Genomic DNA, 19,279 nt, shown 5'->3' on the forward strand with positions numbered 1-19,279 from the left:
GAGTTTGTGTCATCAAAGCTAGACATCAAGTTACTGCCTCGAGTTACGTCACATCCATGATTGATACTCTTCGTAGATCATTACTGGGACATACAACGCGTGGGTTAACTAGAAATACAAAAATGGGCAGTCTGGAAACGTATAATTCAATTGATCGCAACGATTTGGTATACGTATGACACAAAACCATGTAATGTGTGTCCATACTAAAACTGATAATTGTTTGAAATTTTGATTAATATATATATTAAAAATTACTACACTCGTTTATTAATCTGACACCACGGATGACACATTATGAATCTTCTATATGAATTATCGATTCCCTATTGTGGATACCTGCACCTTGCCGCGGTTCCCTGTTCTTGGCAGGTTAGCAGAATCGTCCATGGTAGTCGCCGTATCTTCAGGTTCAATTGAATTCTTGCGACACTTGTAGAAACACGGGAATAATTTCCTGAACTCTTTGCGAAAATTTTCATTGAAATAAGCATACAGTATAGGGTTTATCCAACTATTGCAGAGAAAGACGAAAATAGCTAAATTGGCCGGTGCCGAGGAGAAGAGGAACTCACTTTTAGGGAATGTTTCTGCCCAGCTAAAATAGAATTGCAAAACATGATTCGGCAACCAGGTTAGTGCAAATTGTAAAACTACAAAACTTAGCATTTTTACGGCTCTCTTTTTCCTGCGGGTGCCGGAATTTGAAGGTGACTTACTGAACCACAAAGAAAACACCATTATCGAATACAGAACTGTTAATATAAAAAGAGGTAAGACATACATCACGATCAAATCGGCCAATCTAAACCAGTAATCAATTTCATCGTATATAACATGACATTGATACACAGTTACATACTCAACAACTGTTTCGTTACCATGCTCTAGGACCAGCGTCTCGTTCCACGTCAATACGCCGTTCACAGCCAGTTTGAACGACGAGTACCCAAGGGCGCACACCCAAACAAGAGTGCAGCCGATCAGCGCATGTTTAATCGTTAGCTTAGGTTTCATCGGCTGCACGATAGCGCGATAGCGATCCACTCCAATACAGATAAGCGAAAACGTCGTTCCACACTGCGCAGCCCAGTGCAGGTATCCTAATATCTTACATAATGCATCGTCGGAGATCGGAATCCCGTATGCAAAATATGCCACGTGGTAAGGGATGAAAAATATAGCTACCATGAAGTCCGACACGGACAATGAGACGATGAACACATTGGTCGCTGAGCCTCTGAGTTTCGGCTGGCGAAATACGGCGACGATAACCCAAATGTTTCCGGCAATTATTAATATTATGAACAACACCCCGAACGTTATTGTTATAGTTGGCGGAGTGTTCCACTTGGCTGCCCTTTCATAAAGCCCGTAATAGTCGTAGGATTCCGAGTCTTCGTCCATCGTTATCTGATCAGATCTGTGAATTGAAATGAACAATGAAATCAGAATGTAATGAAATGTCCCAGTTGAAATATATCTTTTAAGTGCATACGAACCAACAAGAGGAACGTGACGGGTAAGTGGCCCGGTGATACAAACGAATTACCGCAACGTTTGGCTAGAATAGATAGAAACTCACTAAGGACGGTGTATTGCGCATGTGCAGTAGTCGGCTACGCACATCGAAATTTACAGGGCTGCTACAAAACACTGATTTGTTCGTATAGAGGTCAACCTTCAACAATTGTTCAATTGACCAATCAACGAAATTACAACAATCTCGCAATGTACAATTATGTTTTCATTTATGAAGGTACAAGAGGTCCTACTCTCTACTCCAATTGACTTGCACGTCACATATAAAGGCGATATTATAATCACAGCGTAGATAACTGATTATGTATTAGAGAACCACAGGCCGCAAGGAGAAATAATTCTAATTTGTTGGACTTGTCAGCATCGTTCATTTCATGTTTTTGTCATGTTACCTCAAAACCTGCAAATGGAAGTGTGGAGAATTGGAATCTACCAGGTGTGCTGTTATTTGAATAACAAAGGATGTTTATGATCTACTGAGTTGCCTACGTGACACAGCTGCTAGCAAGATTACATCCTGATTGGCTTATGTGGAAACCCAAGTGGTGTCACTGCCTATAAATTGGACAGACTCAGGACAGTTTGGGGTCGATCATTCCAACTTGGTGTCCGTCATTTCAACTTGCTTTCCTGTGTGTTCTGCTACGACATTGTTTGACAAGTGATACAGGCTACAACTATCATTCTGTGAGAATTGTATGAACAGCTCTGCGATCTCAGGCGTTCCTCTGCAAGCAAGACTCCTGTATTTCTCCGTTGTTGTGTTGCAGAAGCCACTGACTGTCGTCCAATAATACATCCTGGGACTGTGAGTTATCACCAATGCAAACTTCCCTACGCAATCCCCTATTTTAGTGACTTTATTCATTGTATTTTTTTTTATTTTGAGAGGTAGCCAGGAGCTTTAACTCGATATTTTGGCGTGTGTGTATTTCATTTCCAGTACTATTGACTTGTCTACCCCATACCAGCAGTGAAAGACCTCCTGTCCAGTGTGAGTTCTATGGGTGGCCGTTCTCAATTGCGATAAGCAGGCCTTACAAAGTGACAAACATATTCATCAATAAATCACGCAATTAGTAGAACGAACCAGTAGTGCAACGTTTATGTGCTGAAGAAGAACTAAACAATACATATACATACAAATACATTTAAATATATTCAAATTGTCAGTATTTGATAACAGGTGCGTGTGCGTCTCGCTCATCCTAGCACGAATCCCCATAATTGTCCTGTTATAACATAATTATTGGACTCGTCCTTTATTTCCTGATCAATAACGATGAGAAAAAAAATATTTCAATCGGAAATTACAAAACCTTACTGTACCGACCCCCTCTGGGCGTTTCAGAAGTAAAACAAAATAAGCCCTAGAACAAGCGATTTACAATAATTGGCACAGAGCTGCAGCGAAAACACTAATAAGACGTATTTCGTTGTGTTTTTTTGTATTTGTGTTGCTGTATAACACCCGCACAGACACGCGGAATTGTTGCCATTTAAGCTATATTTGAACATTTAACAAGGTACTACACAAATTATTACTTCAACTCGTTCAATTGCAATAATATATTATTGGTATGTTTTCACTGCTATATTGAATATATAAACACATGGAGTTGCGTAACTGGTGTATCTACGCATTGTCGACACTCTTTTACATCTCTATGATACGCAATTTACGAACGCAATAATATTTTTCGTTTAAATATATGTCAGATTTGGCGAGTAATATATAACCCATGTATCAGTGACATATATCAAGTTGTTGATTACATACCAGCATTATAAACAGACATGTTAGTGACTGGTTTGTTCATTTATTCCAATTCAATAACAATAAATCTCTTGGCGATATCATATATGGCTCAAATATAAGACGTATAGAAATACAACTCGTATAGAAATTGTAATGAATAGGAAATCAGTTGATGAAGTATACCCACGTGTCCACAATATCGGTGTTACTTTATAACTCGTCACTTTTAACTTAGTGGCAACGATTCCTGGTTTTAGGTCATATTGAGTCTGAGTTGCGTAATTTGAGATGCCGTTCATCGAATAACATATACATGCGTATTTTTACTTTAGAAAAATAAATATGGTTAATTAAGTATTTTGTTGCTAAACTATTTTAATATTTGATTTTTCCTGGGGCTGTGGGACACAATTTGATTGGATGGTTCGAATATTAGGCCAAGTTAAATTCTTTATACGTTTGTATAATATCAAAGTATTTGTGCAAAAAGTAGTCTGGGTATTTATTTGATCAGCATTTCAGTTTTGATAGGTAGTCATATGCCGGCGTTTTATCGTACGCGTCATCGGTGAAGGATTCCGACTGTGCACACATTTTATATTATATACAGCGTCGTCGAATTCAATATCATCGTTACCGCAATGCGGTCGGTCTGGAAAACACTTCTTAACTAGTTTCCATATGTGTGCCTCGGTATTTGGAATATATGCTTGTCAATTCTATTTTGTTGGATACTATATTTACAACAAATTTACCCAGACGGTTTGTTCTCAACCATCCACTAAAATGTCATTTATCAAGATCACGCCTGGGAACAACTATTCAATATTCTCATTGCGTATATTTTATTCACACTGTTCGCTGTACATCATAAACTAGATAATATTACTTCAGCGATATTCTTTTAAATCTTTTCAATTAATATTAATATTTGCTCAAATAACGCACCATGCCTCCAGCTGCTGCTGCTGCATAGATGCAATGCCTTATCATTCGAAGTTCGGAATGATTAAAGCATCACCGTGTATAAATAATCCAACAGGCCACTCACGTAAAATTAAAAAAAAAGTAAACTGTTTTCTATTTTTAATTCCAGAGGCAATTTCGAAGAAATTTATCTAATACTCGTATGGTACACATTTTCATTATTGTAACGCAGTCACTCGTTACATTGTTAGATTGTATTTTCTTTGCCTGCATCTACATGACCATACGTTCCACGTTAACACGTTTGGGATAGTATAATTTCTTTTAGTTGGATGATTGAATTATTCGGAATGATTTTACTACCTGATTTCTTAAAATTCATTAGTTTATACAAAATGGGAAAAATATCCCAACGGACTAGTTCAAGTTTATTCACAGAGTGTTGTGCTACATAGGCTATACGTATCATTGTGCAACCGTGCCTGGCTAAATTTTTGCGAAACAGATTTTTTGGTTTACAGAAACATTCATACATACAATCGTGTATGTACATGAAACTTTTTGTCTATTATCAGACAGTATTTTATTATTGCATGTGGAATATAATATAATAACGTACTTTAAAATTGACCCACCTTAATATTATTTTAAAGAAACATCGTTAGTTCAGAACATTTATTTTACTATGAGGTTATTACAAGGATACTACAAGGACAGTACAGCGGAGTATCGACCGAAGCGAACTGTCTGAGTGCATACGTTGCAGTATTCTCGTAATAACCTTATTATTATACATCTACACCACCAAGGAATACACCATCACCATCATGGGAATGCCGAAATCCACATTTTATTTTATTTATTGTGTGGGTTCTGGACAAAGCCTGGGGGTAGCCATGTTTGTTTTTATTATTAGAGGAAGCTTACGCACGTAATCGTTCCATATTTGGAATTTGCGTTTCCTAATATGGTAGGATGAAAATACCCAGTGCAGTACCGCAACATTACGGCACGCTGTAACTTATGGCGTTACAGATGTATAATAATATACAATAGGAGAATCATACCCTTGGAAATGAAAAAAGTACATTTTCTTCATTTGTCAGTTTTACGACAAAGACAATTATTACAGAAATTTATAACTCTGTTAAGTCTGCCTGTTTGTTTGTTTGTTTTTTTAACCACTGAGCTAATTAAAGAAGTTAGTGTATGTATGAGCTGTCATAGCCATTTCTGAAAGTGACACTTTAAATATCTCCTAACAGTCCTTATCGAATTTCAAAGGATTAGATTAGATTAGCCAGCCCCTATGGAGGTTATCATGCCTTTCCTGTTGTCTAAGATCTTGGTTACGTCTGCATCACGTGACAGACTATTCAAATTGGCATCATATTATAATTCATAACGCGAATTTAATACTGACATAGCATTTCAACGATACGGACATTACACTGAAAGTGTTTGTTCAAAGCACAAATGTTTTTAATTATTTGTAATATAATATGTACGTGGTGGTATTAGCATTGCGAGCATGTTATTCCAAGCAATCAATACGATTGAAATGTTACAAAACCTATCACAGTATTGTACTTAGCTGATTTGCTTTACGTTGTGAAATTATCTGCAAACGGAAGTAAAATGCTGACTACGCACATCTATATCCTGAAATAATAATGCACTTATGTAATCTAATCAGAACTGACAAACGACTGACTGTGAATCAACACTATTGAATGTTTAAACTACAAGCCCAATATTGTTCATTTACAGAATATTGGTAGTCAGGTTATTTCATTTTTGGGTATGGAAATTAAAAGGAGAACTGATTATTGATAACGAAATCTTAAACGCCTAAATAATGATCTCTACTGCATTTCGTACATCATTTACGCACTTCTCTTCCCTTGTACGGTTCCACAAGTAATTCATTGAACTATCAAGTTACATAACAAATGTAATTTAATTACACTAGTTTGTTAATCAATATAGTGTCTAGTTTTGCGGGCGAATCTCCAAGTTAAAAAAGTCAAAGATGTTTTAATATAATCAAAACTTTTTAATTATTGACGCTTTACGTTGAAACCGAAAGAAGGTGTGTGTGCACACATGCGATACTATCATTTATCGAACATTTAGTGGAGGTGATGAACAGGCTCTCATTTTCAGGTTCGGTTTAGTGATATAAACAGTTTATTTAAACTAAAATAAGATTGACATCGACCGCTGTTCCTGATTAGTGAGTGCGTGGTTGTACCACATAAGTGTGTGTTTACTTTCCGAATGCTTTCAATTGCTACCTCTATGAACTGAAACGTCAGCTCACTTCATTAGGGTGAGTTCGGAATGTCTGGCAAATGTAATCACAACCTCCGCATAATATAAGTGGCTCTCTGCCTCAGCATACTAATCAACCTTTTTTGTCTTCTTTATTTTGAGTAATTAAATTGCAAAATTCAGATATGCGTTACAACATGTATAACCTCATTATGCATACGTTGTTTAGATTTGAGATTGGCCAATGCATGTGTTACCAAGTTAATGTAGGTAATGTCAATATATAAGGCGACAGCGTGTATATGTACATTAATCGCTCGTTCTACGATTTCGTAATGTTACTTTATGGTGTTTTTGTCAATATAATTTTGTATTCTCAAGCCGGCGAAACCAGTTTGTTAGATTTTCACGATTTCCATTGTATACTAATTGGAGAACTGAGTGAAACTGCCATTTTTGTCAAAACAAAACAGGTTTATTTTGACATTGAATCCAAGTGCCCTACGATCAAATATAGCTGACATTCATTTGTCATGCAACAAAGTATGAACTAAAATATAAAAAAAATACAGGTTGTTCAGACATCAAAATGCATTGCCAAAACTAAATGAGAGATCTAGTTTTATTCTATCTATGTCAGGTGAATGCATAGAGTATACTCGCAGTGAGATTTTCCTAATATGCAATTTAAACTTTCATTTAAACTAGCCCAAGTTTTGATCGACTGAAAGTACTTCTTAATTTAGAAAATCGTGTTAGATACATTTGTTTTGCGATAACGCTTAATGGATCTAGATATTATCTTAAAAGTTTATCAAAAAAAATGTAGACAACTTGCCGTCGTTTTCCGAGAGAGGTGAACTGCTTCTTTTTATCTCTAGTGTGATTCTTGGTCAATGATATAGAAATGTAGAGCAAACAAACTGTGAAGTTTTTGTTTTCCTAATTATTCCAGCTGTAGCTTAAAAATCGGTGTTACATAGTAGACAATTGTTAGAACACACGCCAACGAAAAGCGTGATAAATATAGCAAACACTTCTAAGATAATTTATACATACAATGGCTCAGCGAGTTTGCCTTGTTTATTTTTTTTTTTAATTTATAACTTGGTAACCTTTGTAAGATTCCGTTTGTCAATGTGTACACTATATAGTATATTACTATACTTAAAGTGCGGATCCGCTATCCCCTAAATAGCACCAGTGTCTCATGGGAAATGTAATGTGCATGGTCCGCCCAGTTGTTTACTTGGTACACAGCTGTTATCATTTCAACCGAAGGTGGTACTTTCGTAGGCTAACATCATGCATTACGTTATTACAGGCTGATATAGTAAAGGTCTTGAACACGGACACACATACATTTTCCTTTTACGTAATGTTGTCGATCACTATTAATTTTACTGCGGGAATATTTTTAGGAACATAACATTTGTCGCGGTATCTTTCAATTTATTTACTTCGAGACACATTTGTAGTTTTAAAATTGTCGGGAACGTCATATATCAAATTTGTGAATCATACTGGACATATTTTCGGGGACGTATTTGTTGACGAGTCCTTCTAACGAATCCTGCTATTAACATGTTAGCATGACCAACCAGGGCTGTCAAATCCGCCAATAAACTAATCTAGAGGCCAGTTCCCACAGCTTGGTTCGTCTTTTTATCTACAATAGGGTGAAAACCATCTTTTTTTTCTTTTCTCGTAACTGACCTAGTTCACACCTTTGTTGCCGCTGGGAAAGAATTCAACAAGTGTACAAGCCCTGTAACCGAGATTGTCTTTCTTTGCGTACACGTACACTAAGGAAGTTTTGGAATGTTTACGCACAGTTCCTTCTCTTTCGTGCACATTCCAGTCCGTGGTATCCGCACTAGCTCGGTCCGGACCACTTCGTGGAGCGCCGACGACGCCCCGTTATTATTATATGTATCTGGCAACTGTTTTAAAAACAAGGCATATTTTCGGAGACGTTTTACCAAATGTTTACCCCCTTTTCATTTAGAGGTTTTAACGCAGAGATGAACATTCAGCAGGTAACCCGCAACTGTTTTTCAGTACTTACACATGATTGCACGATTGGCGACAATTGCAGTACATTTACGGAAATCCTGTTGTGAACAAAAACAAAAATCTAATAAAACACGCTTAACGACAACTCATAAACAATGATTGCCACAAAAACGTGAGAATAAATGACATATTTTGTTGTGACAAAAAAATAACATTATTCTGTTAATAATGTCGGTACATAAGTACATGATGTCTACCCGCATCAATACAACGTCTGATATTGTGAAACTGTGATACCGCAAATTAACTATTCGCTTGACTTGACTTGACTTGACTCGATTGTCTGAATTTGTATCTAGGTTACGCAGCTAGACAAGAATCATTACACGGAAACAGTGAGCATTTATCGGTGTCGGCTTTTGGCGACACGTGGCCTCTGGCCTTATATTAATTAAATAAATTGAGACGACTTATGATATCAAATACAGGAGATACATTGTCATGTTAATCCAAAAACAGCTACAGGCGTATTAAAGCATTGAACAACGTCACAGAAATCCAAATCTCACACATTTGTAGCCAAATGTTTTTTGTTTTTTTCTGTTAATGTTGAATTCAACTCATGGTATATCGCACATGTCACATCTCTAAATGAGAGCTCTTTATCTTCATATTCAAACCACGACGGCAACAAAACCACGTGACCGATTGCATTCAGTTTCTCTATATTCCATTGGTACAGAGATGCTGCAACCCAAATGTCAGATCGGATCATTGAAACAAGATTTTTTAAGTACTGTCTATTTTTTTCGACGACAAAAGCTGAAATTAAAATTAAATTATTTGTATCCATTACAATAGATTTTTAATATGTTGCATGTCATATCACATAAACATACTTGATGTAATATATTCGTGAAAATAGCAGTACATGTTATAATGCCGCTAAAATATGCATTTCACTTCTCTGAAATCGATTTCTCTATTTTGCACAATAAATTTGCATGAGAAAGAAAATATAAAAAAAAACTAAGGCAAGGCTTGTTAGGGTATTTACCCCAAATGACAATATTCAGAATCCGATCCTGGAACAAACGAACCCAAAAAGTCCAGTCCACTCTTCATATGCTAACATTGAGCAATGAATATACGTAATGTCCTTAACAAAGGATGGGAAATACATTAGTCAGCGGCTAAGTGTACCTTGCGCAGCATTGCGTCTGTAAAGCATATATTAAAAATAACAATCTATTTGTTTCATGGTAATTTGCTATCATAATCGACATGCATATTTAGCAGCGTATTATCATTTTTGTTCCTAAAATCGATAGGTTTTATTTACCTTGACCTTTGAAATGTACGTTACATAATGTTTGTTGTGTGCATTACATACATTTCAGTACATATATATGTTAATAAACATTGGATTCCAGAATGAGCATGGGCATTGTCTTCATGTCAAAATGTGGACTGCCATATGAGATAAAATAGCACAGCATGACATGACTTGACACAAATCAACACTTAATATTATTAATTAATATATTGCGTCTTTGTAGTTTTGTATTATGAAACTACTATATACAGGCAAACAGTGCAAAGAGTAACACACTTCTTTTCAGTGATGTTACAGAAGTCTATTCCGAATCCCATATCATTTCTAGAACATTTAACTTTCTATTTATTATATATATATATATATAGGTTTAAAAACACTGGTTACAGATTTTTTATATAAAATATTTATCAGTTATATATCAGTAAAAATTTCTCTGGGATTTTGTTGTAAACTGTGTGGCAATTACACATACTGTAAGTCAGGTTTACCAGTTCACATAAGACCCAATCTACAGGCCTCCATATAAGATACTAAAACTGTAATGCGATCAACGGACAATCTCCAGCAACGCGTTTCGTGGATCGCATTAAAATAGATTCTTAACAACTGCTCTGATATATGAATTTTGCCACGATGTACTGTATTTTCAAACATCCTCACAAATGATTTCAAAGTCACGCACGCTTCCCGGCTTAGGATACCAATGAAGATTTGTATGAGATATGATGAGATATGATTTGAATAATTGATAAATGATATTTTATTGAAACACACGAAACAATATCAGAATAATTCATTCGTGTTTGAGTTGCCGCTCGAAAAGTGTGCACATTAGTTCACTCGTTTATTCAAGTCTAACTTCGCGAATAACTCACTTATATCTACCATGATAAATAATAGGGTAATTCATGTTTAGGTCTCGTTTGACGGATTTTGATCTTGTATGTAGTGTCATGAAGTGTTCTCATGTCATAGTCATTCCTGAGACCTATAGTACTTTATAGCTATAAACGTAAGAATGATACACCTGATAAAATCATTCTGCGTTTGCAAAGGAATTTCTAAAATGTATGTAATCACTCTTTACGGGAAATGCAAAACATGCATAAAACTGTAGGGCGACACTACCCTGTCTCTCGACAGTCTAATCTCAACTCACGTGGGTGGGAAAGCAACTCAAAAATACCGCTGAACAATTGTGTCAATATTTAGACAACAGACTACGATGCATACACATGCATTTACATTGGATATTTTTTTAAGTAAATTATTGAAAAGGTATCACGGGAGGCCAATGTAATTCAGTTAGCAATGTGATCGATAATTGTTTGGGAAGGAGTTAGGAATTGATTTTATAAAATTATCAACACAATCAAAAATTATATTCCTGAGCTCGACCAATGAAAATGAGGTTACATTAAATAATTCATACATACATAGTAATTGAGAGAGATAATAGGCATAATAACAATTATTTGGGAATAGCACAAATGAGATACAACTGAAGTGCCTTTACCGTTGCAGCTTTGCAAGACGACAGTGATAATAAACAGTGGTCATGAATCATACGTGGCTTAACATTCAGCGCCCTGGTTGTAGATGACTTTTTCCCCTATCAAGTGGATTACCCGATCACTTGATTATATATCCAGGATATGAATGCAGTCCTACCAGATATTTCATCAGGAGACTATTTCCTAACAACGTTGTATGCTAACGCATAATAACAACGCCAGAGAATCAGCGAGTTTATTTTGACGTCACAGACTAATCTAACGGAAGTGTTATACGGTCACGTATCGTCGCGTACAATATGTTATCAAAATCGTCGTCATGTGATGAACATGATGTAAACTTTGTAATCAGTGTATTTTGAATAGGTTATCATAGTAACAGGCATGACGGAGTACGACAACATAAGTACATATGTGCAATTTTACTGTTCTTTTTATATAAATTGTTTGGTGATATTTTTTTTCTATTTCGCGAATGTCACACTTGATTACGTCTTCGTGCCACATTATGTGTGTTCATACCGTGCATTCATGCAAACATTTAGGTGACATCCAGATATTGACAGTCGTTAGACTTCATGATTACGTGCTTGCCACGGGGGAAATAAACAGTAGCGCTCATTTCTTTGTGGCATTCTCTCCACGGAGATATGTAAAAAACTCTAACAATGTGTGTATGTTCAGTCATACACTTCGTTTCACAGAGAGAACACTGAAATATCAATATGAATATTCAGTTCTTACGTGGACCAACGCTCCTTATCATGCATAGCTTATAAGGGAAAAAAATGACACGCAGTAATGAAAAAAACAGTTCATCTTCGTTATCAAAATGACTATGAGAACACCGGTTTCTTTGTACGCACATTTTTGTTATAAACGTTGAATATACACATACAAAGATATAATTTGTTTCCACATACCTGCGTTACACTATGCCGGGCATCAACGTAAATAATGATATTATATATACAGTGAAATAAATAAATAATTATTGGGGAATCTGAATCTGCATATTAAAAATAACAAATCAGCGTATCTTATAGCATATACACGCTATCAATATTGTCGTGACGTCAGTCAAGATAATAATAATTCAGGATTATACATATTTGTAATACGTTTGGATTTTAGGATAAACTCCACGACGAGGAGAGCTGTTGTCAGTGTTATGAGTCGTCTAGCAAAGTGTAATTAACCAACTCTTATTATCTAACACATTATTTGATAATGTCGAATATTGCTCACAATACCCGACTTGTGTATCCGACTTGCAGAAGCAGCTAATATTGACGTGTCAGTGCTGTTTATCTCACGAGACGTTGCGAATGATAACAGGGAAGTTGATTATTATTATTATTATCATCAGGCTCGTCTATGAGTGATGAGGAAATGCCTCATCTTCGATGGGGGTCGGTAATCACGGCGGCAGTCCCAGGTGATTAAATTATCTTGTTAATCACGCCATCACAAATATAGGGTAAAGGTCATCATGACATATGATCTTCACCTGTTTCAATGATTGGATTATTAAGTGGCAGTCTAGTGGATTGAAGATAAAATTGTCCATATTAATTGGGTCTCTGATTGCAACGTCCCAAATTGCCAAACTGCAGCCGTGAGTTTGTCAATCCATGCATTGTCGATCTACTTTGTGTATACGGGCATCAGCGGGAGCCATAGCTATTGCAAATACAATCTTAAATGACAGGCGACAAGTGGCAATATTGTTAACATATAAAGGTATCACACTGATGACCAGCCAGGATCTGGTAAATCATTTCTGATCTATCCATCGTTTGAGAATACCTGGTAAATGACCTCAAACGTCGGTGTGACTGGATGTGACATAAAATCTGATTTTCATGCCGGGAGTTACAAGGCAAATAGGCGTATGAGACTCCAGTGCCACTGTTGATATGACTCGAGGCAGCGTATGTTGCTAATTGGCAAGAGACGTTCATAGTACACATAGTTAGCTGTTGTGAACCACAGAATACGAGTATGGGTAAACAGCTGGAAACCGGGTGTCTAGCGTGATTTCACAACATTGATATCTGCGCATTACACTGGACAGGTTCATCGAATGGTGTCGGCCACCATGCCATGTGTGCATATTATTGTGATGGGTGGAATATTCAATGTGTTCACCATTGGAGAATCGTAAGATGTTGCTCAAGTATTCTATTTTCTATGCTGGTTCGTTGCTGAGAAAGCTGAATTTGACCACGTGTTGATCCAGAACCCCATGATCGGTAAGGAAACAGTCCATCATTAAATGACTGTACTTGAGGTTTCTTCTTAATCTAAGACAATACTCTGTAGTTCGTGATTAGAAAACCTGTCATTCATTCAAAACATAGAAGAACCGAGACGTACGACCCTTCTTATTGGAAACGGTGTTGACATCGGATAAAGGATAGCAATATATAATATAATGACTACTCAGTGTTTTTGTTTTTTTCAAAAATAAACTTAAAACTCGCTGTGAGCCGTTAACACAAATTTCCCAACCCGCGAAGCATCCTGTTGCTGTCCATCATTAGAGCGGAGAGCAACTTTTTGGTTTGTTGTTATGTGTGTTAAAATTATAGTACATTGTCGCCACAGTTTATATACTACCCTGATATGACTCATATTTGACCACAGGGAGCCCAGGAACTATGATCAACTGTACGCAGTCTCTATGAGCGGGGGGGGGGGGGTATCGGCTGGTATCTAGTTTAAGAAATAGACAAGGGATGAAGGCAATAGTGAGCCCAGATGTTTTAACCTCGAAAACACAGACTTAATGAATGAAAAATAAAATCTATAAAAAATACTTGCTTGAACAATATTAATTACTCTTTCACATTTCGCCAAAGACTTACTTTTATTTTACCGATATCACTAGAATAAATCAAAAAAAACTACAACTACTACTCCATTTACGAATAATTAACGGTTGCCCGAAAGCACGGCACAGTTGGAGGCGTGGCCTATTCAGAATGTGTCAACAACCTACACAATACTGATTACGAACCACACCGAGTTTACAACATGGTTAGTCTCGCTCAACTGGCCTGTAACCAGTCTTGTGATAAGTTGTTGACACATTCTGAATAGAACACGCCTCCAACTGTGCCGTGCTTTCGAGCCAACCGTTAATTATTCCTAAATGGAGTCAATTTGTTGTACAGTAAATGAGACTTGATGCGGATGGCAATTAATTAGCCTGTCAGTATGAATGATTGTTACAATACACGTTCAGTAAAAGAAAGATTGAACAAAAAAATGTTCTTGATTCATTGTTTCTTTTTTCACAATGTCATTACTAAATTCTAAATTTGATAAATGACATTAAAAAATATTATGAAGGACTAACAGCGAACATTTGTAGCCATGACAACTTTATTGTTATAAGAATGCTCATTCATTGCAATAATCACGATACTTTGAGAAACCGAGCGCATGACAGTTTTATTGGGTATCATAATGTCATATTACCGTAAATCCCATCGTGCTGTTGCACCAGAATTTAATTTTATCTTCAATTTGAGTCGGTACATTTGAACGAAGTAAACGAGAGACACGTTTCTCTCATTCCTCAAAATTGAGGCAATAATAAGGTATGTCCTATTATCTTATGTGCTTATTACAACTATTCTTCTGTTATTACCACTCTGTATCACACATGTATATACCGCGAAAAAGGCATAAGTAGAAGTAATAGATATATTGGATTATGATACGTTAATAAATTCACCTGAAAATGGTTTCTGACTCACTTACAACAGGCGTTGGTAAATGGTGCCATAATTGTGTACTATTTCTGAGAACGCTGCCGGCGGTGGTTGCTGTGTTTTAAAAGTATCAATATCAATTTCAATTGTAATTTATATAAAGTCCAATCATGTTAAATTCTGCGAAAGTGTTATACATTATTCGACATTGGTCCACTGAACTATACATATATATAAATATGGTTACTAAGTGAGTTTTTTGCCTGCTGAGTAAAAAATGCTCCTTTCCGGAACACTATTGAAAGGATCAGAGACAATACAAACTTTGGCAGCATAGGGCCTAAGAATATTACAATGTTTCACTGAAACAATATGAATGATAATGTCATTAAATGCCAATACAAAGTCTCCTTTATAATACTCATAATTAAATAGACGATATTCAGAAGATATATTCTAATTGGTTTTTCTTTTCTGAAACATAGCAAGAAAAACCACATCATATATTACAATTTCTGTTGCAAATATGTTTCGATCACCTGCACGTGGATGTTTCATTGTATTACCAGAGTCAATGCATTTTATTTTGAATATATATATATATATATATTACAATGTTCAGATGTAAACGAAAAGCATTGTATGTCACATTCTTCCAACTATGAGCCGAATACATTACTCTCTGCATCACATGCCTCGGCATCGCCATCCCGGTTTATCGACGCAATGACGGCACCAGTGACAATTTCCGAAACATTACAACATGCAGTTGCTTCACTCATTTAATTCAACTGTTAGATACTGTCTCCATTACAAAACAGTAATATTAATGGACGTCGTACTTAACTACCAGTACAATATCACTACGGGTGGTTTAAGCTGCCGTAGTGCGGCAAATGAACAAATCATCTGTTTGCCTTAAATAGATCAACTATAAAGTACACGTGAAGTTTCTATGATGCAAAAAAACACTTCAATTTCGTTGTACATTAAAAGTAACGAGTCTAACCGTGTTTCCATCACAACTGCACTTATAGGAGTTAGACTGTTGTTATTCATTATTCGTGGCCCTGACGTAAAATGGAATGAGCTACCAACAAATTCGTGTAACGTGTTGCTCACTTGTTTCAGACTTGCAATTTTACTGTTAGATCCACCTATTCTCACCAATAACTGAGATCATTCATTTTAATTATTGTCCGTCGTTTGTGTTGACATTTAACTATCCCTATACGACTTTTGTTCACAGATTTATGATTGGTTATATGTTTTCAACTTTATACACTAATGTAAGGTGTAAATTACACTAATACAGGCAAGGTGGTGCGTATTATCTAATATGTTTAGGAAGGTACACAATGAAAAATGTTTGTCAATTGTAATTGTGCAGTCAGTTACACTGTTCGCCATGCCCATACAGTGACGCAACTGCACAAATATTTCGTATTAGTGTTACGTCCCATTCAATAACACTGTTATAGTTTCTTTGCAATGGTGATTGACATAATATACGACATTCATAGTTATATGCAAAACATTTACACATGCATAAACCAGTTTTATCCACAATTGTAATAATATAGAATAACAAAGTTACTTGTGGAATTATTTAAAATATTAAAGTATGTATGTCGGCAATCAGTCAATCGAATAATGATCGATCAATTAATTGCCCATATTAAAGTGTTGTGTTGACTAAAGGTTTTGGGGAAAATGTTCGGGTAAGTTTGGGGAAAAAGTATGTGCACGCATGATTTTACCACTACGTGATATTTCGTCGGAGATGTTTGAATACAATTAAATATAGTGATATGCCAACGGGCATATTCGTGCAAAAAAAACGTAACATGTAAAACTGGATGTCTACTTATTTCTTATTCAACATATACATCCAATAAAAGTTTCCACACTCGTAACAATGTAGGCAATTATTAACTACAACATGGAGGCCGCCAGTCATCAGTCAGCATGTAGCATAGTATTGTCTACAATGTGTTTTTTTTGGCGAACTGTAGAGAAACTCTTCATCAACAATAGGATAATTCCCTGAAGCAAGTCGTGTTACGAATAGTTTAGCTATTTCTGTGCATAATCGCCTATATCGATAACAAACCACGAGAGCTTTGCAAAAAGGCACGTAGCAATACAACGTTTAAATCATGACTTGTGATTTCGAAACCGTTCAATTATGAATAGAGTATAATATATGACGAATTACGATTCAACGCACGACGAGCAACGTATTTTTTTAAAAAACTAAGCTTCCGAGAATGGACTCAATGATATATTTACGCATACAAACTGCATGGCAGAATGCTCTGAAAATGTACTTGTATGCACTGACTCGGTAGGTGGTACTCACTATTTGTGTATCGCTGATTTTTGATTAAATGTGAAAACACGGCATTTTAATTAAAAAAATGTATATCGAAGATCACAAGAATGTTTTATTAGATAACGCTTAGGTATGAATAATGTGAAATGTTCCGTGCTCTTAATGGTGCCTGTCTATCTGAGGTGCCTCGTACTGATAAAGCTATCGTAACAAACGCAATGTGCATTTTGTTGCCATGGCATTTTGTTTTATACTTCGCATTTTTCAGTTTTGTTTTCCCTTATCTGATGCACGTAGCATTCATTGCAGGTGTAGAACACACTTACACCACCCCGGTTAAACCTCACTACATATTCCAAACACATGTGATATTAGAACACTCATTTGTTACCCAGACTGCAAATGAACTGCGTAAGAGGATTGGATTAGTCTACAAGACAGACTAGACCGAACACAGCATCGATACACTCGCTCAAATACATTCATAAATAGGCCTTTGTAATGTGTTAAAAATCCCGGGATCTTTTAGATGATTCCGAAAACGAAGTATTGAGCTTGAATACAACTCAGAAATGAAAAACGAAAACAATATTTTTGAAGCCACACCCATCAATTAATTCGACTTCGTACTCACCAATTGATACGGCAAATCAAAGTAGAAACGTATATAGCAACTCCTTCAGCACCAGTGTATCTTTCTCGCATATGAGCGTGGTTCGAATCAGAAAGTAGTAATATATGAGCAGTCGCCATGGTGACTGCCGTAAATATGCTTTGATTGGCTTCAACGTCGACTATGACTGAGGTGGCTTTTTTTATAGGGTTAACTCTATGTTATATAATGATCTTTTTTTTCATTTATCAAATACGAATCATTTATGTCAGTAGAGGCTCAAAACACTCCTAAGTTGAATTTTTTTTTTTTCTGTAGGCCGTAAACATCATCCTCTCATTCCAAATTTGAAAACAACTGCCGTTGATTTGGATATAATATGTGAAACATATAGTATAAACATATATTCTAAACGACCGCTGAGGGTGCTACCTGAGAAAGCGCTTTGACGTTCGTGGTATAGTACACGCAATTCAAGCAACATTACAGTGTAGCGTTGTTGTTGTTGTTGTTGTTGTTGTTGCCAGCTATCCGTTCCCCTCAACACGTCCAAGTAAGATATTGGAATTATGATATATTTCATGATAGTTATGTTAATTTCAGTCATCGAAACGTAATGTATTGTTTATGCGTGCATTTGTCTGTATGTGGAAGTGAATTAATTGTGTGTTTATTTATCTCTTACTCCACTGTTCAATGTTCAAGTGTCGTCCTGTGTCGCCCTGTGGTTGCATTGCATTGTGGTTGCATTGTGGGGTTATATTGTATTTGTCGGTTGTTTGACATTCACTAAAATCCCTATTATGTCAGTGCACTTGGGTATACATTATTTGTTTTGGTTTTATTTTGACGTTACTACTATTATCACTAACTCGAACAAAGTGCAACAAATTAACGAAATCAATAATAACTCTTAAAGATTCGAATTTGTAAATTGTTCTAAACATGGTTATGTATTTACATTTCATTGTGTATATGTATTTTTATTCACTCGGACAAACATAAAACATATCTAAAATGAATATTGCTTACAGTAGTATATTTAGAAAATAAAAACATGAAAAAAGTGTATTAGTACAATATAATTGTTGCTGTGAAATAAAATGAACCTTTTGTAGTATAAATAATAATAATTCTGAGGTTATTGCAAGAGCGCTGCATTATGCGAAGAAGCATAGTGCAATGGTAGCAAAGACCGAATCGAGTCTTAAGCGACAGTAACAACTCATGCGACAGTA

The 19,279-nt window shown here is 36.0% G+C and overlaps 1 protein-coding gene across 1 annotated transcript; it reads right to left on the bottom strand.

Moving 5' to 3' along the window:
* Nucleotides 1-315: 315 nt before the first annotated feature.
* Nucleotides 316-18,127, bottom strand: LOC100375996 (QRFP-like peptide receptor). Its single transcript, XM_006825434.2, has 2 exons — nucleotides 18,063-18,127; nucleotides 316-1,423 (listed from the first exon to the last, which is right to left on the bottom strand). Exon 2 carries the CDS (start codon nucleotides 1,405-1,407, stop codon nucleotides 316-318), a length of 1,092 nt encoding a protein of 363 aa, XP_006825497.1. The 5' UTR covers nucleotides 1,408-1,423; nucleotides 18,063-18,127.
* Nucleotides 18,128-19,279: the final 1,152 nt, after the last annotated feature.

Source organism: Saccoglossus kowalevskii, chromosome 14, assembly GCF_978046115.1.
Source record: "Saccoglossus kowalevskii chromosome 14, keSacKowa6.1, whole genome shotgun sequence".
NCBI classification, from domain to species: Eukaryota; Metazoa; Hemichordata; class Enteropneusta; family Harrimaniidae; genus Saccoglossus; species Saccoglossus kowalevskii.

What these genes read in the sequence shown, in the direction of transcription:
- LOC100375996 (XM_006825434.2), bottom strand. Translation starts at nt 1,407, where the DNA reads ATGGACGAAGACTCGGAATCCTACGACTATTACGGGCTTTATGAAAGG.